Source organism: Pomacea canaliculata, linkage group LG2, assembly GCF_003073045.1.
Source record: "Pomacea canaliculata isolate SZHN2017 linkage group LG2, ASM307304v1, whole genome shotgun sequence".
Taxonomy (NCBI): domain Eukaryota; kingdom Metazoa; phylum Mollusca; class Gastropoda; order Architaenioglossa; family Ampullariidae; genus Pomacea; species Pomacea canaliculata.
The window spans coordinates 42,510,154-42,536,062 of NC_037591.1; the positions used below are offsets into that span (position 1 = coordinate 42,510,154).

The 25,909-nt window shown below is 42.3% G+C and overlaps 1 protein-coding gene and 1 long non-coding RNA gene across 3 annotated transcripts in view; one reads left to right on the plus strand and one right to left on the minus strand.

Annotated features, from left to right (window-relative positions):
- Positions 1-25,909, minus strand: part of LOC112557938 — a 177,145-nt gene that overhangs the window by 103,516 nt on the left and 47,720 nt on the right. The window lies entirely within an intron of this gene.
- LOC112557927 lies at positions 447-15,941 on the plus strand. Of its 2 annotated transcripts, none has more exons than XM_025228087.1 (3): positions 447-819; positions 14,159-14,638; positions 15,594-15,941. In XM_025228087.1, the coding sequence occupies exons 2-3, from the start codon at positions 14,171-14,173 to the stop codon at positions 15,699-15,701; spliced, it is 576 nt and encodes a 191-aa protein (XP_025083872.1). In that variant the 5' UTR covers positions 447-819; positions 14,159-14,170; the 3' UTR covers positions 15,702-15,941. The 2 variants fall into 2 exon arrangements, with proteins under 2 accessions (XP_025083872.1, XP_025083871.1); XM_025228086.1 differs by lacking the exon at positions 447-819 and adding an exon at positions 4,910-5,535.

Consider the following 25,909-nt stretch of genomic DNA (forward strand, 5'->3'; position numbering starts at 1 on the left):
GTGGGTGGGGAAGAAGGGAGGTACAAAGATCATAAGAGAAGTTCAGCAGATAATAACTCGGCGTCGATGCATCGGAAGATGCAGACGACATGCAGACTGCCGACACTTACATTTCTCTTTGTCTGTGCGCAGACTCGCCTCCTCCTGGCGTCCATTTTTCACGCGCACAATCTCGCCAGTCATACTCATGTCCTGGTGGTCATTTACGTCCACTACACACGATTCGTTTTAGCCATGACCCACTTAGGTGTGTCCCTCGGCCCCCATGTGGGATAACTCCACCTCCTACGACGTCCAAATCCACAGTAATCCAGTCGCCTCCCCTGACAGCCCCACCACCCACTGTTTCCCTGTTCTTTCTTGCTTCTCTCCCCCTCCTTCTCTCTTTCTGCCGGTTGGTAGAAGGTATAAAAAGGATCAGCTCCACTTCCTTTGCCTTTTTGGAGGTGCACACTCCAGTATCTCCAGCAGCAACAGAGCAGCAGGGGGGAACATGCTGACACTGTTGGTTTTCTGATTGCTGTTACTTCTTGGTGTCAGGGCCTGAGTACAACCCTCGTTTTCGGAAGGAAAACGGTCTTCCTGAGATTGCGAAAAAAAAAAAGTAGTGAGAGGTACTTCGATAAAATCTTGTTTTTTATTGGCCCAAGAAAACGAACGTTCATGAGCGGCAAGACAACGACCTAGTTTGCAAGGTACCACCAACACCATCTCCACCAGCAGCCCACAGGAACCTATCAGCTCTCTCCAGTCAACCACCTGACGTTTTGAACGAGGTCTGAGGAAACAGCTCTGTTCGTTTGACCCTCACTCGACAAGGTATGTAACTTAATTTATTAAAAAAAATCAAGATCTCTAATAGTCCTTGTTGCAGACTTCAATTGAGTTTTCTCATCTATCTAAATTTAAAAAAAAACCACCTATATATATATACACACATAATATGATTTATAAAAAGTGCTTGATTGATTTAGAGATATATGCAAAAACTTATTCCTAAAGAAGTAGGTATTGTACCCGTGTAGTTTACAACTTTTCGTTACTGGATGTGAAATCTTCGGCTTACAGCTATGGGTTAAAGTGAATGTACCGGAACAGTTAAAATAGCTTAACGCACTTTAGAAAAAAAGATTGTACAAGTAAGAGGTTAGCAAAGACTGAAATGGGGAGGCCATCATGGAGTGGCAAGCAGCTCACTTGTCATCTCTGAGGACCAAAAGTACCAGAGTTGTAATCCTGTCTCTGCCCACAAACTCTTCTGAGTGTGACACCTTTTCACGGGGTTGCCATCTATGGCTCTCCGGGAACTCAGTCTCATTTGGTTTGGTAGCCATCTTTCCACAGTACAAACCCACGAGACGTGGCAGCACATCCTATTAATAAACAAGTAAAATAAAATCAGGTAGACTTGTTTGAAAAGTGTATTTAGCCATCTAACCTTGCGATCCCAGACAAACTTGTAAAAATTGTCTCTCGCACATCTTTCGCATTACATGTATTTTTCGACTTTACGGATAGGTGTAGAGAGACTAGGACTATTCAAATATATATATATATGACATGCAATTACAAGCAAATATAGTCTGCGTTGAGCGCCTTTTTAGCCAAGTAATTACCGACAAACACGTGACAATGTATGATATTAAAAAAACAACCTTCACACTCAGCTTTTGTCAAAGGTGATGCAAGTGTTTCGCGAATAGGAACTCTAAATGTACGTGCGTGGATAATTTAACTCAAAATATCAAGAGATAAATAAACAAATATTGTTTATTATGTTATAGTTCATATATTATTTGTTTGTTTTCCTGTCCCTCGTATGCTGTCCATGTTTCTTTCTTGTTCTTTAGCGCTAAGAGCTTGGTCCTTAGAAGTGCGAGTATGCGCTTCATAAATTTTGCATTTATTATTATTTATTATTACCTAACATTGTTCTGTCGAAGAATGTGCAAATAAAGTTAGTGTAGTATAACAGATATCTTTTCAACTCAAGTGTTATGGTCAGCACAGGGTCAAATGTCAAGTTTTGACCCGGAGCAATCTTTTGTCGCCCAGGTACTAAATCAGAAAGGTAATATTATCTGTTTGTGAGAGTTACATTTCCTGGCATCATTTCACCTTTCATGGTCCAACACCGCAAAGTATTCAGCATTTAGGGGAGTATTTTTTAAAAACTGAGGATTCATACTGTTAACAGCATTTCCATGGATGCTTATTTTCCCTCAGACATGTGACACAGGTAGCAGACGACATCAAAACATTGCCACCCTCAGTTGGCTAAAGCGGGCATCAAAGCTAAAAAGTGTTCAAAAGTGAAAAGCGATGTAAAAAGAGGTTCTTTTAAAAGGCTTATCAAAAACCGTAATAAAAAACTTTTCAAATTAGAAAATAAAACTGTATTCCAGAAAGATGTGTTTAAAAGATCCTTTCAGAATGGGTTAAAATTGTTCAAACAATAAACTAATGCAAAATGTTTCTAAAAATATGAAAAAACTATCGATGGGAGATAAAAGCAACAATTTAAAGCTTTTTTACAAGAGAAATATCGTTAGGTCCTGTTTTTATGTCGCAGTAGTCCACTGTGTGCTTTATAAATATTTATTAATTTATTAATATTTTCTAACTACTAGCAAAGCACCATTTCTCAATTCTAGCTTGTGTCAAAACAGGTGAATATTTAAAAAATGAGAAACCCGAGATGTAATTAATTACCCATATTGTCACATACGTGCAAAACAATAACAAAACTTTGGTAAAAATAGCGGAAACACAAAAACTTGGGAAGAAAGAAAGAAAACGAAGAGGAAGGCTATAAACAGACAGACGGACGGATAGACGATAAAAGTAAACTGAAATTTGAGCGAGATTTATAACCCCCTACTATATAAAGTTTATGCATGTGTGTGTGTGTGAGAGAGAGAGCTCTTTGTGGATGAGTGAAATATGTACATGTTGCGTGATGAATGCTGTTGTGAACAGTAAAAAAAGACCTGAAGAAGCATTCTGGAAAGTCGTCTCCTCTCTATACGTCTGTCATTTTATTTATATAAATATCGGTGAATCGACTACAACAACAGCGACTACAATCAGTGACGGAAATTAGCCCACTAAATTATCAATGGCTATAAATACATAAACTTACAGCCATGCTCTCACTTCAGTTGCATCAGTTCTTTGAGGTACCGACAGGTGTCACAGAGCGGTCTCGATGTTCCCTTTGATGTGTGTTTCGCTGCTTTGACAGTGTTGTTGTTATTATGCAAGTCACAAACATTACATCGAGGTCGCCGGGTGCCTGCATTACACGAAGCGACAACAGCGACAGTGACGAGGACTCGGGCCAGGTCCTGAACACCTACCCACTGACCTCCCGACAGACATTGGTGCCAGACATCCACACTGCCCTGTGTCTCACATGCCTTGCTATGAAAGTCTGGCACATCTTAGACAAACTAGATAAGTTCACTGACTAATCATCTACTCACAGAAAGGAATACGCACGCACGCTAACAGACACGCATTCATACATGGCGCGCGCGCGCGCACACACACACACATCGCATAACGTATTATGACCCTGTGACCTTAGTGAACTTTCCGTACTTGCGGCTCATTCAAGCGGTTCCAGCACATCACAGGCATTGCCGTTGTCTGCACTTGACGAAACAGTCGTCCTCGTCGTACCTCGCTAGTGTGCGTGTGTGCACGTGCATGAGTGCGTGGGTGTTACCAGTCCACCTAGTGGAAGGGCAGAGGGGGTAGCAGGGCGGTATCCTGTCTCCTTTTGCATGATTGACGCCCGGGTAACAACGGTCTATGCAAATATATTGGGGGAAAAAATATCTTGGATGTTACGGAAGTCCTAAGATATCAGAACTCTCCTTGTGGTGTGATGTTGCTAGTTTTGTTCTTTGGTCATGCTCCATCAGGAATGTGGTCCTGTCGATTCAGGTCATGATGAGCGATTCTTTCCTTTTTTGCCCAAAACACGCGAGAGAGGAAAAGATGGACAACAACATGATTTAAAACAGTAATGAAGATCAACAAGTGTATTAAATTATTCTTAAACAATAATTGATTAAAACAATTCATACTTTCTTGAATATATAAAATATTACAAATACTGTTTCTAAAAAAATCTTAACGTGAAACTGTAGTGCGAGGTAGAAGCTTTTGACTATTGTCTGGATTTTGACAAGAAGTGGAGCACTTGCTTCTCTCGACGTCACAAACGTATGCTGGTAGTCTGGGCAACGCCTCATTAGCATATGACGCAGCTCATGCATTGGTTGCCTGCAGTGCGCAATGCTCACAATGAGGCCAGTAGAGGAGTATGCCACCGCGCATGCGTCATTATTTCAAGTTCATTGTAAAGTGTCCGTTACGAGCCCTGATACACATATACATCTGTCTATTTGGTTGTTTGGATGGATGGTTGATTGTCCTTGTTGCTGGTTAATTTAGAAGGAAGTTATCAGAAAGACTAGACACAGCGAAGTTTGAGTGAGAGAAATAGTGTGGGACGAGATGAACAATGTGGAGTGAGACAGAGATTGAGACTGCGAATGACCCTCACCTACGAAGAGAACAAGAGACAATGGGATAGAAAGACAAACAATAAGGACGAACGAGGGACAATAAGACAAGAGAATGAGGAATGTTGCACATTTTACAAACACAACGGACAGATGGACGGACGGACGTGGGTTAGAGAACGAGAAACAAGACAGAGAGAATTTGTGAAGATACAAGCGAACGGTCTGAAACCGATTTCTGACTCGTCTGGTGTCTCGTGCTGCTCCAGAGTTCTGATTGGCTGCGCGCAGGTCTGCGTGGTGACGCTTTTTATTTATTTTGTTTTTAGGAAGTGCTGAGAAACACGTGACTAGGGGGTGGGGCAAAGGCAGACCATTAATGAAAAGGATGGGGAAGGGGGTAGGCCAAACGCTGGCAGTGGAGTAACGAGAGTAACGAGAGTAACGAGGACTAGAGGAGGGCGGGTGGCGGCCATATTATTTTTTTACGGGAGCGCAGTAAAATGTGTGGGTTGGTTTTCTATCAATTGCATTAAGAGCACAGTATATATATGCACTAGTCTCTCATCTTCTCTCGCTCAGCCACATCAGTTCACACCTTTCTCCGGGCACTTGCACGCACGCACGCCCACACGCGCACACATACACACACTATATCTGTGAGGAGCGCGCGCACACACCTTCGCATAGTCTCCTCGCGCATGACAGGCGACAGGGCGTGACGAGCTCTTGGTGTCTGAGACTCAGCAGGTGCAGCAGCCACACTTCAGTCTTCGCTCTGCCTTGTGCTTCGAAAGGTTAATCTCCGGCGTTAACCTCTTAGCTGCTGAGACATAGTTTGAAGGCAGTAGTCCAGTCCTCAACGACTTATTGATGCACATCGCTGGTCACATCCATCGTCAGTAAAAAGTACCAAGTCTGACCACCTGAAAGTAGTTCCAGCCGTTATTTGCTTCATCACACAGACGAGAAATCCGCCGACACACCAGCAACCATGAAGGTAACATCTTTGATTTTCATCGCCGACTTTACTTTTAAATCTTGGAATAGTTTTCAGACTCGAAATTAGGCAGTAGAGAAGATGCAGGTAAACGTTCTAGAGGACTGATGGACGCCTGGAGTTGCCAAAAAAAAAAAAAAAAAAAAAAAAAAAGAAGAAAAAAGCGAATCACAGATTTCAAGATACTTTTATACAAGAAGTAAAAGAAGCCGCTAGTCGCGAGAGAAAAGGTTTACGAGACACGAGTTAAAACATTACACTATATGCTGAGTGTCGGTACTAAGTATCAGTCGATGCATATTTATATACCTATATAGATGTAAATTTAAATTTAAAATACAAGTTGGTATAAACAATTACGGGCTACAACTTTGTACTGACTTTGTATTTCAGTGCCTGCAATAAAACATGTAATGTGTGCTATACTGAGGCAAGAGACAGCTTCTGGTTCAATGGCTCGAATATAAAACAGTGTTTGTTATGTTTGCTGTGGTGGGGCGTCCAGTGTCGTGTAGAAAACACTTGTTGGTCACCACTACAGAGAGAGAGAGCCTGGGTTCAGATCTTCTCTTAGAACGCTCTCTGTATGTGACGCGTTCGCAGGGCCGCCGTTGGGGGTTTCTCCCCTAATAGTGCGAAATCACCTCGAGGTGGAAGCACTTTCCCGCCAAAGCAAGCAATCTATCCATTTGTTGTTTGCGCTGTGTTCACGCAATCTCCATTTCTGTTCACTTGTGTAAGAACTGGAAGCGAATCTGTGACTAGATAAACATACTTTAGAGTCAAGGCGCTTGTCGTCAGAAATATTAGAAGCGATTAAAAGCCTAAAAAAGGAGACAAATTCACGAAGAAATCATATTATGGAGGCACTATAGAATGTGAAGAAATAATTTCAGTCTCTGAAACTTACAGGTAAAGCCACAAACTTGTATCACTGGACTCCTCACAGACGATTTTTTTTTACAATTAACTACTAAAACGAGGCTAATGTATACACAGCTTCCCGTTTAGCCACGTTTCAGCTTAACTACTAGAACGAGGCTGGTGTATACAAAGCTTCCGGTTTAGTCACAGTCATTGTTTAGGCTCGCTTGTTCGTCAGGAAAGTTACAGGCAGCGGAAGGAGTTTATCTCCTCCTTCTCCTGCCATTCTCTGGACCCGATAAACAAAGTTCATGTACCATCTCTACATTCGACTGAACACGTAGTTGTAATAGCTGTTCATATCATGGAGCATGAGATATTAAAAAGCTTAAATAAAATTAGTGCTTAAAATTCATGATCAAGTTGTGGAAAAGGCATTAATGGGAAACTGACGGTTACTCTGGTTCAAACTGCTGAAGGTATGTAGTATAAAGGTGGTTAATTATCGTCTAGTTTACAAATGGTAGATAAATGCCTTGTTAACAGCTAGTTTTTCAAGCCTAGTTTAGAAAGGATGAAGCAGGAGACAATCACCGCCATTAAGATCAGCGTTGACAACGACAATGACAATGACAAACTTTATTAATTCCAGTGGGCAGTTACTGTGTTTTAGGTATGTCGTGTAGGTCTATATCTGTACAGGTAACAGTTCTTATCCCTAGAAAAACTCCTTGTATGTCGCACACCTTACAAGTCAAAAACCTCACTCACAGAAGAGTGACGGAGAATAATAATAATTTAAAAAAGGGCCACAGTTTTTCAGTTGCTGAGGATATAAACGACTCTGGTTACAATGGCCTCATAGACCCAAAAGCACAAAACTTTTGTGTTTTCTTGAATTTTCTTTGGCCCTCGTTCACACTCCCTGTGTGTCACTTCACTGGTTGCATTCACTCTTCACTCGTTCTTCCAGTACTTCAACCCTCCCTCCCGCCTTGTGTGTGTCCTCTTGTCTTCTGTGGCTTTAGTTCCACCAGTGACATGAACTCCTTCCTCTTCCATGAGGTAGGTTGTGGCTCACTTGCTAAGTTGCTGAGGCGCCTGTCACCACAACGGGAATCGGGTGTCGTGAGTTCGTATCCTCGATCCTATACTCTTCTCTGTGGATGTGACATTTGTTCACCGGGTAGACTGATTTTCTCTGTATACTCATCTGTTTTTCTCTCTCTCCCTCTGTATGTGTGTGTAAAAGGTTGGCTGTAAAATTAAAATATACAAATACTTACTATAATATTTAGTTTACTAGAGCTTTACCTTTCTGTCTCCATTTGTTTTATTCTGTTTTTCACGTACCTCTAGCTAGTCCCTGATTTTAAAATAATTCTTGTTGCCTTGAAAAAGGTATAAATTGCCCCAAACATTTTTTCTCATCGGATATGTAGTTTGCAAAACAAAATTGATGTTTATTCAGAATATTTAGTCAGGTTTATTCTTCTAGTACTTGCTAGAACAATATAAAGAAAAGCGCGAGATGAAGCTAGAAATGAAAAAAGATAAAGAGAAGCAAGTGCTAATGAATTTCTTGTTTTATTTTCTGAAAGAAGAGCGGGTGATCAGTAGTGAGAATAGGAAACAGTCTTGTTGGAGAAACACAGTCTTGACAGAGGAACACAATTCAATGTAAGAATGAACACAGACCTCGAATTGTTCAGAAGTCCTCCAGTAGTTTATAAAGAACACAACGGGACATTGCGATAACTAGTGGGAACACGCGGTTCACATCCCGGTGAACGCGCACATTTTTCTGGATGTTACAAGCTTGGCGTTGGGGCTTTTCATCAGGTACTCCAGTTTTATCTATCTTCAAAGTCACACATTTCTGTAACCACTTTTTCTCGAAGACAAGCTGACGGTCTGCGCCCGCCTCATAGAGTGGACTTTACCGTCCCTTTAAGAACTTGAAATAAGCTGATAACCAAATGATAAGCACTACAAACAGTCATCTGCCACGTGACACTACGTTTTGAAGACCTTTTGTCTCTCTTTATTGTCCTGATGGGTCAGGTTATGGAAGTCCATTAACAGATCGATCAAAAGTTTAATTTTTCAAGAACCAACCTTTTTCTTTTAAAGCCACGAGAAAACAAATCTCAGTTTAGAAAGAATCATGCTCGTTCACAAAGTCTCTTCTCTCATTCACCAGGTGTGCTTTCAGACAGCAAGCTATTTAGTATTCCAGACCTTTGTTTCTGCAACAACAACTGATATGCCTGGAAACAACAAAGGAGTCTGGATTTTTTTTCAGGTTAGCAGACATGTTGACATAATAAACAGAAAACTTTTGGCAACATCAGGACACTTCAGACACAGACCACAGACTGAAATAGCACTTATTGTAGGATTTCTTTTTGTTTTTTAAATGTACTTTTAGTCACTTTTGAAATGTCAGATCGTGAATGCATAAAGACTAAACTCCACAGAGGAACATTTCCATCTATTGAGCATCTCTATCGAAATAGTTCTCGTCGTCAGCAATGATCTCCAATCTTGATTGAGAAATCAGCAAACTTGACAAGAGGACTAATGGTAGGCTAATACTGCAGTCTGCTTGACGAATTACAGGAGAGAAAATGCTGAATCCTTGTGTTATTTTTAGAGAAAATAAAGCTGTTGGCTGCTGTGCGATGGAGTTTGTTTTTAGTTTTACATTACAGCAGATGTTGAGGTAGGGGAGTGACCAGAACAGCCATCCTCCCGCAGTCCACCCCCAGCCCCAACAATGCTCTCTAAACCAGTACACGTGATGTTTGCACAACAAACAGCTCAGGGAGGCAGTTTAAATTCCATTTCAACTCCCGTGCTTGTCATTATGGTGTAATAGTCACCTGTTTACTTGCAAACTTTAGAAAAGGAAATGTACATTTTAAGATCTGAAGTCAGGAGGCCTGCGCATGCGCGATAATAACAAAAAGCCAGACTGAGATTGATGTATTGTTCTGGAAGCCCATTCTAAGCACAGCACGGATATAGCCTTTTACTTTGGCCGCAAACATCGATGCATTCATCCTGGCTTTCAGTGGACTGACAGGTAAACCCGCCCTGTAAGCTAACTCGGTAGATAGTAAACAGTCCACTGAGGAATCTACGTGCAAATTAAATGGCAGGTGAATATGTAGGTGAGCAGAAAACACGAGGCAAAAAAAGAGAAATGACAAGCCCGTAGAGGTGGATGGCTGGCCAGCCGGCCAGATAGCAACTGCTGCAGCCGACAAACGCCAAGAGCTTTCGTAGCTTCTACATCATGATGAGCCTGTTCATGCAGCGGCATAAATATTCATAGAAATCTTTATTTAAGTATAATTTAGAGCAGTCAGGGAGGGACACTGTGAAAGAGGTCCACCCCCACTCGTTATCCACTTAAAAACATTTGCATATCTATATATAGAATGTCCGGGGGGAGGGGAAGGTCCCGGGGATGTGAGTAGCGCTGCCATCTTGCTTTCCTTTGTACCTGAGTTCTTATAGAACGTGAACGATGGAAGAAAGAGAAAGCTGCGATCCACCTTCCTCCCAATATGACTTGCTATCTTATCCTGAACACGGTGAACCACTTTCGTTCACTGAAGTAGAGCCCTGAGGCAAATGTACCTGTTACATGTAGAATAATATTCTTGCATGTGTAACTCGTGTTCAAGAATTTAATGTATTAAACCTCCTTTCAAAAATGCAACTCTTAATTTCTTCAAGCACTAAAGTAACCATTCTAGCTTTCTAAAATACAAAGGTTTTGTTGAGAAGTTCAGGCTCAGTTCTAAGATCAGTTTTCTCTAGAACACAGCGGACTTTCTAACATTCCGTAAAACCAGGATGGTTTGTACTAGGAGGCAGATGACAGTTTTCATCTTTGTTGCTCTCTTTATCATCTGTCTGGTGGACCAGGTAGCAGTCGGACCCGCTGTCCATCAGCAGCCCGCCACCAGAGTTGAAGAGCGCTGCTTCCCCATCACTTACCTCCCCATCACTTACCTCCCCGCTTCCTGCCCAAACCCTCGTAACGCCGTGCACAGGATTGTAAAAATTTTAAAGCTGTGGATTGTCATGATATTACACAGATTTCCTAACAGCGGGCTTGCAAAACATCGCAGCCATTTGCGGCGACCGTTGCGACCTCTTGGGAAATAAAGTCAGGAGGTCTCGTGACCGGTATCGCCATCACCACACGTTGCCTGGAAACGGTCGCTCACAGCGCCGGGCCTCGCGGGGCGGAAATGAAAGTTTCGAAAGTAAATACCTTGCGCCCGAGTCGCTGTTTATGGTCCAATGTCTAAATTATTAAAAACTCATTTAAATTCTTTTTACGGGTGACCTCACCATCAATCAAAAGCGTTTCTGTGCATAGTTGATGGACTGGTCACTTCTGTGACGAAATCTTTTCCAGCGCTAACGGTTTTTGCTGTCAGATCCTCTTTGTCCTTCATCCACTGTGTCATCGTCTTCATCATCGTCTTGTGAGACGTGCACACGCGTGCCAGATCTGTTATAATTTAAACTTGTTTAGGTTTGCCCCTGGTTGCTTACACACAACCTTTCAGCATTCTCAATCATCTTCTTTCCCTGCCATTGACGACGAATGAATGTGAGCCAAGCGTGACCTTAGCTGACCCGCCAGGAAGTGCTTTAGATGCTCGCGGCTGAGGCAGACAACGTTTTTTGGTTTTTGCTGTTTTTTTAGGTCTTAATTTAGAAAGTAGTCATTGACACCACCAACATGGAGACAGAGCCACGTTTTGCGTACTCACTCAGCCATTAATTCTGGAGAATCAATTAACAATGAGTCAATGTTTACTCGCAGCTCAGATGTGAGGATTGCAGACTAATTCAGACTGAGCATTGATTTCACGAAGATTTTTGCAGAAGGACGAAAATTATCGAAAAGGGTCTGTGCAAAGTAATAAAACCATGTTTATATCGTGTAGTGTGTACGTCCTGTTTAACAAACAATGAAACAGATGAGAGCCTCATCGGACTGTTTCTACTATAACCTTTGATCTCACATATACAGCAAGGAACCGGAAGTTGTGCGTAAACAACCAGTCACCGCGTCCTTATTCTCTTTTACTCTGGTAACATCGTCCTCTTTTCAGCTTTTATCCTTTTAAGTGGTTGTTTAGATGTAACATGCAAGTGGAGAATGATATTTTCCGTATCGGTTGTTATTTTGTCGAAAGCTGTCAGCAGTTATTATTACTTTCAAGCAGGTGCGTGAACGGTTGTTGTTGTTGGCATGGAAAATCCTCTTCCCACTCAACAGGAATATGTAATGTATCAGGGCAGGTAAGGATGACAAGAAGAGAAGGGTGGGCTTCACACCTTCCACATATTTTGGTCATATATTCGCATAGTGGACAATGTCCGTACGGGCTCTAGGCTATGGGACATGTTACCTTTACCTGTAAGATGATCTACCTATTCTTTTAACTTGTTAAAATATACTCTTTCACAATATACTCACTTCACTTTTTTTTCTCTCCATTAAATAATATTCTTTTAAAACCAAAGAAAATATGTAGATTTAGCGGAAACATCGGAAAACATCTGAAACTTGTAGTGCAAGAAACGACAGCGTTGTCAGAGAAGAAATAAATTTCTCTACAAAAGCTTGTTTGTTGGTTGTCATCCCATAGCAACAGTTATAATCTGTACACATTGCATGTTTGCGAGGTAAGTGTTGCAAGCCACACGACTCCAACAGCCAAAAGGCAACGAGAGTGACTATTGACGAGGGAGGCCGAGCAAACGTCAGCCAATGAAACCTCTAGTTTCTCTGACGTCTTTCTGTCTGACGTTTTTTTCTGTGACGCATGCCTCTGACGTGTGCGAGTGGCCGGAGTATTAAGCGCGCGCCCACGCGTAATCACTGTTGCTATTTATATTATCAACATGGAAGACAATACTTTGAAAGCACAAACAATGAAGTCAGTAGTTTGTCCATGTCTGACGACGCATCGGCTCTGTTCTTTGTGCCCTCCTCCCTCAAAGGTTACCGCATGGCACGTGACAAAGGTCACGCTGAGGATAACAGGAAACGACCTTTCCAGCTGATAAACAGACGTTTCCTTTCATTTTTCCTCAATGACACTAAAGGATTTAAATTGAATCCATGATCCATAACTTTGAATCACTGCCGACTGAAGGATGACTTACTGTACCGCATCACATACCGAGCTCAGCAGTGAAATGCTTTATCTCCCCTTGGCTCGCCAAATGATGCCAGACTTTTGGTTATAATAACATGGACCTTTTCCGTTTCTTACATTGCGGAATGGATTTTCTGACAAGCTGAGTTATCAATGCAGGAGTAGTCCAGTACAATGCCTTTAGATGAAAGCATTAAATTCCATTTATCTTGTGTAACCGATCGCCTCATCGCCAAAGGGCAAAGTGTTTGTAATCGCGGCGACTTGTTTGCTCAGCGGTAACTAATGTCTCACTGCCAGCAGTCTTCACAAAATGGCTGAATGCTGGGCTGAGGTACGCAGGTATTCATCTTCTTAAATGATGGATTCGTGTGAATACCGCTCACGACAAATGGCTCAAGCTCGGACTGATGACCGGTGGCTTCCATGATATATGGATAGTCAAAGGCTTTGAGGGTTAGTGGATAATGGAGATCTTGACAGCGTCCTAAAAATACAGTTTAATTATGAGTGGTGCCATCTAATGAAAGTGTGCCACAAACTAATTTATTTTCAAAAGTATTTAGACCTTCGTCTCTAAGGAACATGATATTATAGGCGAAGATCAATGAATGTAGATGAAGGCGTTGCTATACGCGATGCCTGTTATCAATGTTTCATCCTTTATTTCTGAATGAAAACATTCCGATAACATGGGAATGAAGAAAAGCTTCAAACAGAAGAAAGGAATGCGGGTTGACAGAATTTCCCGAACGTCAGGGTTTCATGGGGAAATCACAGGAAGCCATGTTTTGTGAGCAGGTGATGTACACTGGGCGACAAGCGATTGGACTGAGAAAAGAAAAGATGACCGAAATGAAATAGAAGAAAGAAAAAAAGAAAGAAAGCTAGAAAATAGACAAATTCGTTAGAAGAAGAAAACGGACAAAGAACTCTGTCCAAAAAAGGAACTCCTCCTCCTCCTCCTCCTCCTCCTCCTCGGCTAGTCTAGAAAACACTTCAAGACGAGACCAGAGAACATTTCAAACACCACCAACGGGTCCCTGAGTTCCGTCACTGCCACAATCAGTCAAGATAGTTTTTCAGTGTCCATACGATTTCATTGACATTCTCTTTTTCTTACTTTCAGCAGCTCAAACTATGATATCGTGAGAAGCAGCGGTAAGTTATAAAAATTGATGTGTGTCCCATCAGGACTTGGTTACATGATTCACATTGTTATGTACTCTTCTGAGACTGTGGAAGGCACCATGAATTGACTGTGAAGTATGATGCCACTACATGTACTTAATTAACGATTATGTATAAAACAAGTCATTCGTGTTATAAACGATGGACGGAATCCTCGCGTTTTCTTTCTGTTGCGGAAGTGGTCCAAAAAATATACTTTTCCACAATTAAGGAATGTAACAGTCCATCGACTATGTCATCGTACTCATGGACTGTCCTTTACACGAATAAATGACACTGCTACTGATGATGATGATGATGATGATGATGATGATGATGATGGAGCAATTAGGACAATTGTAATGATGTCTACGATGATCACTCTCTTGCAGTCCCTCCTGCGCATGATGCAAGAGCTAGCGACCGTGTGGCTCATCTGCGTTCTGGCAGGCACCAGCTGCGCCGTCTTCTACACCAAGAGCACCGACAACGACTACCCTCGCATCGGCCGGCGAAGCTTTTTCACTGGCGGGGGCACCTCGTCTTTTTACCCCCGGGTCGGCAGATCCAGGCTCCTCATCGCCACTTCCGGTAACACCAACGATGACATCACTTCCGGGGGCCAGGCGTACGATGGCGATTTTCTGTCTCTGATCAACAAGCGCGGGATCTTCACCTCAGGGGACCAGGGGTTTCCAAGGGTCGGGCGTGCCGGCTCCGATGCTTCTGGAAGTGCCATAGGGAACGCTGTTGGCGAGAAAAGCCCGGCATCCCTTGCAGCATCCGCCGAAGCCCCGATTTACAAGTGTCGGACGACCAAGACCAGTTTAGGGCGCCTCTGGGATTCATGTTTTTCGACTTCGACAAAAATGGTAAGATACAGAATTTTGACCAAAGCTTTCTGAAGATTTAAGAACACACCTTAGTGAGCTAAAGCTGCTGTCTAGAAGACCTCTGACGACGAGATATGTATGACAGTTTCTGTTTCATTTAATTGACGGGAGCTGCACTAGTCTGGCAATCCACTAAAGCTTGAGAACAAGTGTTTAGACTTTTGTTTTCTTCTTTAATTGATGCTGGTTATTCTGTTTCAGTTTGTGAGATTATTCGTTCACACAGTTAATCATCTGCGCGATAAAATTGCTGTTAATTAGGCTACTCTTCCTCCTCATCTTCCTCATCTTCCCCCACCTCATCTATTTGAGCTCTTTCTCTCTCACACACAATGAAACGTGCCTGTCTGAACACGTCAGTTTTAGTTGCATTGTGTTTTTATTTAAACAATTATTTTAAAAGAGTCGATGAATTTTGTAATTTGAGCCCGGATGACATCAAACATCAGTCGGGGTGGTGGTGAGGAGGGGGAGGGAGAAGCAGGCTGCTGTAGTCGAGGTGGATACAAGTCACAGTAGTGCCAGCCCCCACACGACTGATGGCATCTCAGAAGGGAGTGTCTCAGATTAAGAAGTTGTCCATCTCGTGTCTGTTCTGAGTTAAAGATGTGGCAATTTCGCTCTGCACAGCATTTTGTTGGTAATTTAGAACCATCAGCAACATCTTACACCAGAGAAAAATAAATTCGCTAAGGACCAGCTTAGGTAGCAGCCAAACACAGTTCATTACTGAACCATTCCTGTCCAATTTGTTGAGGATCAGAACAAACGGTGTGGGGTGGATTATCACTGATTTCAGTAACCTCCACCATCCTCCTCCCCCCCAGCAGCTACCCCGCACACACAAACACCGCCATTTATTTATTTACAGATACAGTAGTCTAAAGAACTTTGTTGTTGCAATCTCAAAAGAGTTCTGCTTTTTTTCCCGCAGGAGACAAAGTCCTTTCACGGGAAGAGTTCATTACTGGAATGGGAAGAGCGCGGGAGGAAGGAACAGCTTGCCGATAGTCTGTCCTTGGCAGACTCTCCTTCTCGGTGACTGAAGGTGGCAAACAACATTGACAGACATTGGTGTCTGTATGACAGGACGACACGACGGTCCCATGATCGGCTGTTCCTGGTATTGCTATTGATCTGTAGGAAAAGAGAAAATTCTTGTCAGCTCGAGGCTCGTGTGCGTCACGAGCAAATGAACACAACTCCTTGATGGATGTTCGCGCTAACCCTGTTCTTAGGCTCTCGCTCCTTCCAGTGGGAAGTAATAAAACACAATTTAACACACAGCTAACTGACTCTTCTCATCCTTGTCTGACATTATTTTACCACAATGGATTTTCGTCTATGTCTGTAGTCTGTCTTGCCACTCACTCACTCACTCACTCACTCACTCACTCACTCACTCACTCACTCACTCACTCACTCACTCACTCACTCACTCACTCACTCACTCAGTTCACAAGATATGTCTCGAAACATCAATACTTTCATCTGTGTCCAGAGGTCAAACTTAAGAACCATGATGTCACTGCAGTGTATCAAAAATTTCCTTGCGTTACCAAGATTTCAGCCAATGGGAGGACAATGACAATGACAATGACAATGACAATGACAATGACAATGATCAACTTTATTTGTCCCAGTGAGCAATTTGAACATAGGAAGTCTAAGTTATATATCCTATAAGTAAGAATAAAGTTCGTGGCAAGTTGCAGAGTTAACAGATGTCACACAGGTTAATAAAAATATCCACATACAACAAAGATGTCATATTGAACTTTTGCATATTCACGATCGCCATGGAAATTTTGGAATAAACTAAATTCACTTCAGTAAACCGTTCAACGGCATTACAGTTGACCGCAATAACCAGCAACTTGATTTTGTCACACGGTGACAGGAAGCCATTTTAATAATGCATGCATACTTCACACTCATCTCAACACAAAAACATTCGTAAAAAAAGTCATAATTTCTGTTAGAGTGAGACTAAAATTGTTGGATGTGCATTGCAGCAGACATCACATGAAATATTGTTACTGAATAAAGCTTGCTGTTACTATTTCGTAATATTTGAGACATACATTATGAGACCTTTTAATCATACCTCAACACACACACACACACACGCACAAATGGAATGAAAACCAGAAGCCTTGCAACTAGTTACTGTTTCCCGTGGTTTTCACAGCTTTTCGTTTGTTCTCCTCACAAAAATAAAGATTACACATGATTACAAGCTTCTGTGTTTACACCGGACCCCGGGGAAACAGAACAAAGGCGGCAAAGGAAACATCGGGAAAATAAAACTAATTATAATACACCGATGGTGATCGATGCTGTTGGCTGACCTCAAGGCAGGTAGCTCTGTGCCAGTCACACCTGTCATATTTATCCTGCCACCACAGTTAGATTACATGTGATTGACGGTAGAAGCACAGGCCACACAAAGGTGTGAATGTATAAACAGATAAAAATCGACAGTTGCAACACTCTGTCGATTGCCAGCATTTCTAGGATGAATAAAAGTACGCCGTTGAACTTCGATCGACTCGGACACTGAATGAACGATTCTTCCTCACAAAGTAACACAAGTATTTAGCCGAGCTTTCTATCGAGAGTTTGTTTTGTTTTGATTTGTGCGAGAAAAACAACTGCCTATTGATCTTCAGCAAGAATTTAATGAAGCGAGGAAGGTGTGGTGCGACGTGTCAAGGTAAGTTAAGCCCTCCACCATATCACGTGACCTCGTGACAGACCTCACACTTGCATCAACAAGAGTATAGTTTAAATATATGTATAGCAGGTTGGGGGCCTTATATATGAACCTAAAGAATATCTCCGCTTCCTGACTAAAGTCCAGAAACCTGACCTGCTGCATGGACTCCGGAGGACCAGACGGAAGGGTCGCCATGTCTAACACAGAACACGCGCTGTATTTTTGATGTTTATCTCTATTACTTATGCTTAAACATATTTACTAATGTTTCTTTATTTCTTTTCTCGTTACTATGGTGTTGTTTGCTTTGTTGAGTGGTTCATTGTGTTCAGGACACGTGTGTGTGTGGAGTGACAATGGACTGACGGAACATTTCTATCGTTTCTCTCTCAGTTGTCCTTTCATGGCTTGGTTAGCTCGGTGCACAAGTTTTCAGTGTCGGTCTGGAATATTTTATCAAACCACCTCATCTTCATTCCTTTGTAGCTTTACGTTTGGATTTGTCTAAAACATATTTGAAAAGTCGACCAGCCTCACGATGTTATGTGTACACAGAACACGTGATGGTCTTCACATCATGATGTGATCAAAATGCTTGTTCTCATTTTAGTAGAAAATTAAGTCATGGTGGTGGATAGTCCTTCGAAAATGTCCTCGCAAACATTTTAATAGTGGGTTAGCTGACTATAGATTATAATGCAAAATCACAGGAGACAACTGGGCAAAGAAATCTGTTGACTACAAGATTCCATGTAATTCATATCTCACTCGCTCGCTCGGACACGTAAACCGGCTTGAGAAGATTTTGAGCAAAAATAATTGTGAAGATAAGAAGCTCTAGAAATTCAATAACATTTTTCATTTTTCACAAAGGTTGTATAAAACTTCATTGGAAACCAGTGAAAATGTTACAGATTGCGGACCCATTGCTTCGAAACTGAAAATATGGATTTTCAAGAACTTGTATTTAACTTTCAAACAGTCCTCGTGCAGCAAATTACCAAATGTCATTCTCTCTCTCTCTCATTCTGCTCATCTCAGTTGTCTGAATGCGTTACAACAATTGAAAACATGCTCTGAAATAAATTGCTGCGAAATATTGAAGAACATTAAAATGAAAGCATAATGTTGACTCCACAAACACATTACTCAATCCGCTGAGCTGGCGCGGAGGCAGTGGGAGCAGGGGGATCAATCATGGAGGTGCGGGGACAGTTGTCTTTGGTGGTCAGCAAACTGCCGCATTTGTGGGGAGAGTTCTACAATAATGGCAGTGTCGTCTGCTGTTTGAAATGTTTCCAAACATCCAGGAGCTGCAGTAACAACAGCCTCACAAAGGCGAAAAGGTCGAGCTGTCAGCATGTGCAATGCATTGGAGCGGACATGTCGAAAACCTCCGAGACCTGTCGAGCACATAGGATACCACGTGATCAACAGCGTGCACAGAGGATGCCTTGACAAGGGAGGGATTCGAGCTGGAAAAGTTCACACGGTGTCAGGTGCGGTCAGAAAATCCACGTGAGAGAAGGGATCAGAAAACATGCATTCACGTTAGTGTACAGGCACCGGTGACCTAATACGTCTGGAAAAATCAATCAATCAATCAATCAATCAATCAATCAATCAATCAATCAATCAATCCCCAGATTTTGAAATAAAGACAGATCTGACCCATGATTATTTAAAAACAACCAGAACAGACTTTGTACACATTAGGGAGTCTCCTTGGCTCGATATAGTTTTTTCTGTAAGAATCTTGTAGCCAAAGGGCACACTGACCCCTCTCACCGCTGCACAGAGAGGCAGCAACTAATTATTGCATGACGTCACTTTGGTATGGTTGGCCGAGAGGGCAATAAAGCAGGAAAAGGTCTCGGGGGAAAGGTAAGGTTCTCATCGTGACAGTCATTACAACCTGTTGTCCTGAACAAAAGCCATCAGGCTCCTCGGTACTTAGAGGGAAATCACTTCCGGTGTGGCTTAAATGCGTTTGTCTCATTTTATGTGCTGGCAAGTCGCAGGGTGTTTTTCACAGGTTACAACTACCTGCTAGGGCTGGTTCTCTATAAGACTAAGATGTATGTGTATGCACAACATGCTGTAGTGTTACAATATTATCTGCGACAAGTCTGCATCGACTGGCAGGCTTTCTGAACGAGTTTAGTTCACACAGGTCACAACCTTTTGATGAAAATGTGATGCTTCACAAATCTATTTGAAACCGTTTGCCCAACATCCACATGAGAAGATGCTGGTTCTGGACTGGACACTGTCATCAAAGGCGACAGAACTTGCATCGTCAAACAGCTCTGCCCTGCACTTTGGATGGTGAAAGCAAGTGTGACAGGCCTAGAAACACCCGATAACGGACAGTAGAGACAGAACTACATACCCTCAAATATACCCGGGTAACAGTTGAAAAAGAAGCCCTGGACATGCTGAGAAGAGCCTCCTTGCTCTCATACACGGCAGTTAAACATAATAAGTAAATAATCTGTCCACAATACAGCTGCAGGAAGCAATACACCAAACACACGCACACACTGATTTACAGACTAAACCTTATTGACATGAGGTGCCACCCACCCACGTCCCGTACTCTCCTTCAAGGAAAAGCCAGCCTCATGCACTGCACGCACCAGTTGATCAATGGCAACACGTGCATGGAGCCTCCCTGTCGCTGTCTCTCATCTAATGGAAACAGCATTTCACAGTAGGGTGAGGCCTTGCTCTTTAATTAGCATAGTATCGAAGGCACCGCCTTAATTGGTGAAAAGCACGAAAACATAACTCGGGGAAGCTCTTTCTCTCTTCAACATAGCGACGAGAGTTCCTTCCCTGGAACCATGCAAACATGACATTCAAGACAAGTGTGTCAGGAGACATGGTAGTTCTCCTGGCCTCACCTTTTCCATTCCGAGAGCAGCCTAAATTAGAAACGTTTGCTTATGACTCACAAAATAAATACCTTCAGTAAAATTAGTAAGTGAAAAGAAGATTGAAATGCCAGAAAATAAATAATCAAACAAGTGGAGAATTAAAAAAAAAAGAAAAGAATGTGAAAAAGAAATAAAGAAAAAAGATGTAATCTAACCAAATGTCTCTCTAACTTACCAAAGCTTCTAGAATAAACTTTCTCTCTCTTTATACAAGATCCGAATTTTTCCACATGAGTAAAGGGTCTGTCAGAATGCTGTGTGTCTGATGAGTTCCTCTCTCATCATTCTATTCTTATCCGCTTAATTTGCATATTTTCAAATTGTCCATTGCAATTTTAATGGATGTTCGCCCCGACTGGAATCATCAGTGTTTTATACAGCACGTGCAAGTACCGTGACAGGCGGAACCTTTAAACATTCAAACCCCAGTCACTAGCATAGAATAAGGAACATTCACTAAAGTGGAGGCCCTTGGCCAGGGGTCGCTGTGCGAAATCAATGGTGAAACTCCAGGAGGCAAGTTCCACTGCCGACCTCTGACATTCCGCCCCAATAATAAACAGATGTTTGCCTACATAGCTATTATTATGGCGGAACACTTCCATCACTTCTTTCTGCATCACTGTGAGTCTAGTGTCTATCATTAACCCTTCATTCTGTTGGTGGAAATCTGATTACACTCGCTTGAAGAAATCGTAATATTTTGTTCACTGTTGTTTCAGGTTTATTACCTATTTTTGTTCCAGGTTGAGTCAAAAGCCAAAATATATTTCTTTTTCTTCTCTTCTCAATAACAGCAATATTCTCTTTCAAAGTTTGCGAGAATGTTGGACCGAAGCTATGACCGATGAGCATCCAGTGGTATGACAACGACGATGGTCAATCAATCAACAAATGAAAAAAAACCCACAATACTAGATATCGTATGTGAAACCAGACTGTTCTGCCACTACGATCACACCAAGGGTGACATTACCACTATTACCACGACTTTTACACTTCTCAGACGATATATAAGTATATCACTTGGTTGCAAATATTTTGCGATATTGTCCTCATAAAGAAACTATTTTTTGTGGAAGAGTTCCTAAAATACCAATTTACATGTAATTTTCTCAGATACATTGTTTGCTCAACACCAGAATCAGAAATCAATGATTTTAGTTTCAATTGACCTTTGATAGGATTTACCTGACTAAATAGCTCACTTATATTCTGGACCACAGATGTACAACACATCCCAGTGCACAAAGAGAGGTCAAGGCCGTGCCATGACATGTTCACGGATTTGTTGTGAAAGCAACAGCCAATGACAACGCTCAGATCATTTGTAAAGTTGGAAATGTTTAGCTCAACAGAGTCAATTAAAAAATGTTTTCCTGGAAGACAACACGAAGAAACGATTTGCGCGTTAAGTGACACTCCAGGTGGATGTGGGTTGTCATGACACCAGGGAGCGTATCCCAGGTGTGACCGCGCGAAGAAGAGGCTCAGGCGTTTGTGGTTTTTCACACAAACCTCATCTGGTGTTGGCTGGCTGGCTTCCGTAACGGCCAGTGCTCTCCCCGCTCCCGCTAAGCTAATGGCGCAGTTTCAGCTGCTTGGGAAGTTGCCTCCCCTGAGATCACTCTTTGTCCTGGGGAGAAAGGTTGGGTGCTGCACACGTTGGCAGGCCTGGCGTTTGCTACAAACATTTCATCCCGCGGTGTAAACTGGGAGATGCCGGATGTGGCGTCGGCAAATCTTCCTCCAGGGACAACTCCCTTTTCATGTGTGATTTGCGCCCTCGTTTATTACCCGATTGTGACTCAAATTCTGCGGCCGTTACAAATGTGGGGAGCTTGGCTTTCTGTTTTCTATAACGCTCTCGTCTTACGGGCAAGGGCAGAATAAAATTTGATGTCGCTGTCGCAAACATTGACATAGGGGTCATCGCTCACTAATGTTAACATCGGAAATCTGGAAGGTTTGAATACACAAATCGCTATTGTGAAATCTTCAACATTCTAGCTCTAAAAACCAGACATGAATCCTCATGTTTTTAAGTTACGAAGCGAGGTGCATAATTTAATTTTAAAAACTGCAAAAGATGTTTGAAGCACCACCACCACCACGACCACCACTCCCCAGGCAAAGTCAGATCGTATCGTGTGATTGACATCTCTTTCACATCATCAGCTACGCCCTTGACCTGGAGGGCGGTCCTGTCGGAGGAATATTCAAGGCTATGAGGGGAACTTCTCCCGTGCGATGACTTTATCCATCATGTCGACTGCAGGCGGAAAAAACAACTCAAAAGTGGACAAACATGAGTGAGAGACTCCAACACTTCCTTCATCAGTGCAGGTGGCGTACAAAGCGGAGTCAATACGGGTAAGTACCCCGAGGTGTCGTCTGCCTTGTGATCAGGCCTCGGGAGGGTGGCCACTGCGCGTGTTACACCATGTTCCATGCACTCCGCCCATCATTAAATCCATCAGGCGTGACGAACAGTTAGCTGCGTGGAGGACCAAGCCCTTCAACATCCGGGCATGTGACTGACACCAGTTGCCGGGGAGACGGTTTAGGATAGAAAATATGTAAATACATTTCTGAGTTAATGGGGGAGTGTTATTCACTCTATACAGTTTAGTCATGTGCTCCCACAAGAAAGCTTCCTACTGGCTCGTTAGACCACGTGACCGAGCCCGCAGTGCTTGTATTGAAATCTTTCCCTGATAATCTGCATTTTTGTGCAGTAACATTGGAATACGAACATACAAGAAGGGAGACAATCTAGAAAGAAATGGGCTGTGATTGACAACAGTGATTGCTTTCCTTGGATTGCAGGCAGCAGCAGCAGCAGCAGCAGCAGAGGCAGCAACAACAACAGCAGCAGCAGCAGCAGCTGCCCTTGAACTTGTAAAACTCTTTGTAATTTTTTTCTATTGGTTGGGTCTGAATAAATACCTACTGTTCGTTATCGAGATGCACACCTACACACCGCAATGCTCACAAAGAGGTCAACACATCACAGATGTCAGGATTGTACATAGATAAGTGTATATCGTGAAGACCTCAGCCAATAGAGAGTTCAGACCACGTGTTAGTTAGTGTACACGTGTACATACGTGACTTACGATTTCGACCTCTGTGGGCATGGTGATGTTTGTAGGCGAGCATCCACAGAATGGAAAAGTGTTCATCCATATTTTGGTGAAATGTTACCTCGCACCGTCCTTTACTCAGTCTTCAGGAAATAAAATCGCTCTTCAGAGCTTAATATTAATCCATAAAATCTGACACTGTGTGTGCGTGTTATAACACCTTCATCGTCAATGATGGATATGCATCTTCATATTGTCTGCTATATTTTATTTTTTATTGGTAATTTTATTTTAAGCCCTGCATCTGTTTGCTCAATTTCCTTTTGTCAACTGCAGTTTCAACATTGTGTCAAATTGTTGTGGGAAGTGTAAGAAACATTACTGCAGGAGTATCAAGTATCAGGAATTTTTTGCCAGTTTGTAACCAACACGAATTCTTATCTCAATAAAGATGCGTTTCACGGACAATGTCTGTGTATGGTGAGGTTGGGTCACTCACAAGACAACTAACTGCCCGACATCCCAAGTTGACCTGACAGGAACCTGAGTGAACTTGGCTGCGGTCACTAGGTGAGTATGTCATCGCCTACAGGTGTGTGACATAGTGCACAGCCTGTCATGCCAGGCCTGTTAAAAATAATTAAACTTGAAATTAAATTTGTACTTTTGCTTAAATGTAACATAATTATGCTACATATACATAGTACATATTTATACTACCGGGTAATTCACACATAATCCGTAAGCAACGACACCTGTGTCTAAAATCGGTGAGTCGCCTCAGAAGCATTGTAGAAGGCTTGTATATGTATGATGTATATCCTCGATATGGTCTATCAATATCTCGCGCCATCTGACTGTTTTCCTATGTTTGCGACTATCGTGTTTTTCTTTATCCACTAACAGCCTCAGACCATGTGTCTTTGCCAGCCTGACTCCGTATTTCTCTCCTTCTTTGCTGGATGAACTGTCTCCACTTCCCAGCAGTTGCTCATCTTTCTGCTCTGCGGATTATTTACTGGCGACTTGCCTCCCCCTGCTTTAGATTGTGGATGTATGTGGCGACTTGACCCTCTGACCTCTTGTCAACATTCTTGCCTCCTGCTCCTTTTGTTTCTTCGCTGTCATTGTCTTGATGCGACCTTCATGTAACTCATCGATGTGTTTGATGAAAATGGACAATTATATAACTCGTTGTCAACTTTGTCAATGTTCGGTGAGCACATGTTTGATATATCATGGTATTAATGAACAAATTAAAAGAAAAGGAACTACACTCGACTCGAGAGGAAGCGTTGCTCGTCCTTGTCAGCGAACCTTGAGGTTCGACAGGTAGTTGGAGTGTCAGTGGTTGTCATGTCAGTAATATTTCATACCCTGCATCTGTAACACATTTCTAATGGCAGTAGAATATTCTGCCACGTCTCAGCATACTCTGTCTTGTCAGAATCATTTATTTGCAATTACCATAATTTTCTGTCATGACAGCGGTCACTCATTTGTTGTCATGTCAAAGTCACCTTTGTCCTGTCTTTGTCAGTTGTTATCCTCACACTGTCATGTCGGAAAGATGCAGGTACACTTCCTTGTGATGTTGGATTGAAGTCTTTCCGCATGAGTGATTACAGATTACAGATGCATACATAAAATTGTAAGTTTGCTTGTAAAGGAAGTAAGAACAGCACCAAGCACACTGCGCATGCGCGTACACAGAGCTTTAAACACAAAGGGCGGTTGTAAAATGATTTTAAACCCTCACTCGCTCCTCCCTCTATTTCCTTTTCTCACAGTTTGGCCTGGATCTGTGAGCAGCACTGAGTGCACTGACAGTAGTTGAAGCCAAACATGGCCAGCCTTACTTCAGTAATGAGTCAGGATTGAGAAAGTTCAAAAAATAATGTACAAAACCATATACATTTACTAAAACATAAACAATATGATCACAATGCGTCAAAAAGCAGTCAGCAGCTTCTGGTTTTGAACTATAAAAACACGACTGGAGATGTTACTTATACATTGTAGTCAAAATCAAGCGGCCATCAGACAACTTCTGGTAAATTGTTATGAAGGCCTTCAAAACATACCTTTGTTTCTTAAGGTTTCTTTTCATGAACATTCCATTCAGTGTATGTTGTCCAGACACTTCTACTATTCATTTCTGTCATCAGCCATCACAGGTGTGTATACAGGGGCAGACAACAACAGTAAGCTTGGAGGGTGTGCCTCATAAACTGTCACAGTTTCAGTTAGTTTCATGACAGATCTGAACATCAAGAAATGGAGAACTGTTTTCTAGAGCATCTCTGGTTAAGAAACTTTCTTCATTCTGATGTGATTTCATCTTCATAGACTTTCCTCGCAGTTTCTTGTGAAATGTCCCCTGGTGTAGTTAGTGCTGCTGAACCTCCCACAGTTGATACGAATGATGTATTGTGCCCCCAGGCAGCTAAACATTCATAAACTCACACACCTGCTGTCAGCCCTGAGTGCGGCAAGCCTCCTATTG

Coding starts and splice junctions, on each gene's coding strand:
- LOC112557927 (XM_025228086.1), top strand. Junction 14,639..15,593: donor TTTCGACTTCGACAAAAATG/GTAAGATACAGA, acceptor TTTTTCCCGCAG/GAGACAAAGTCCTTTCACGG.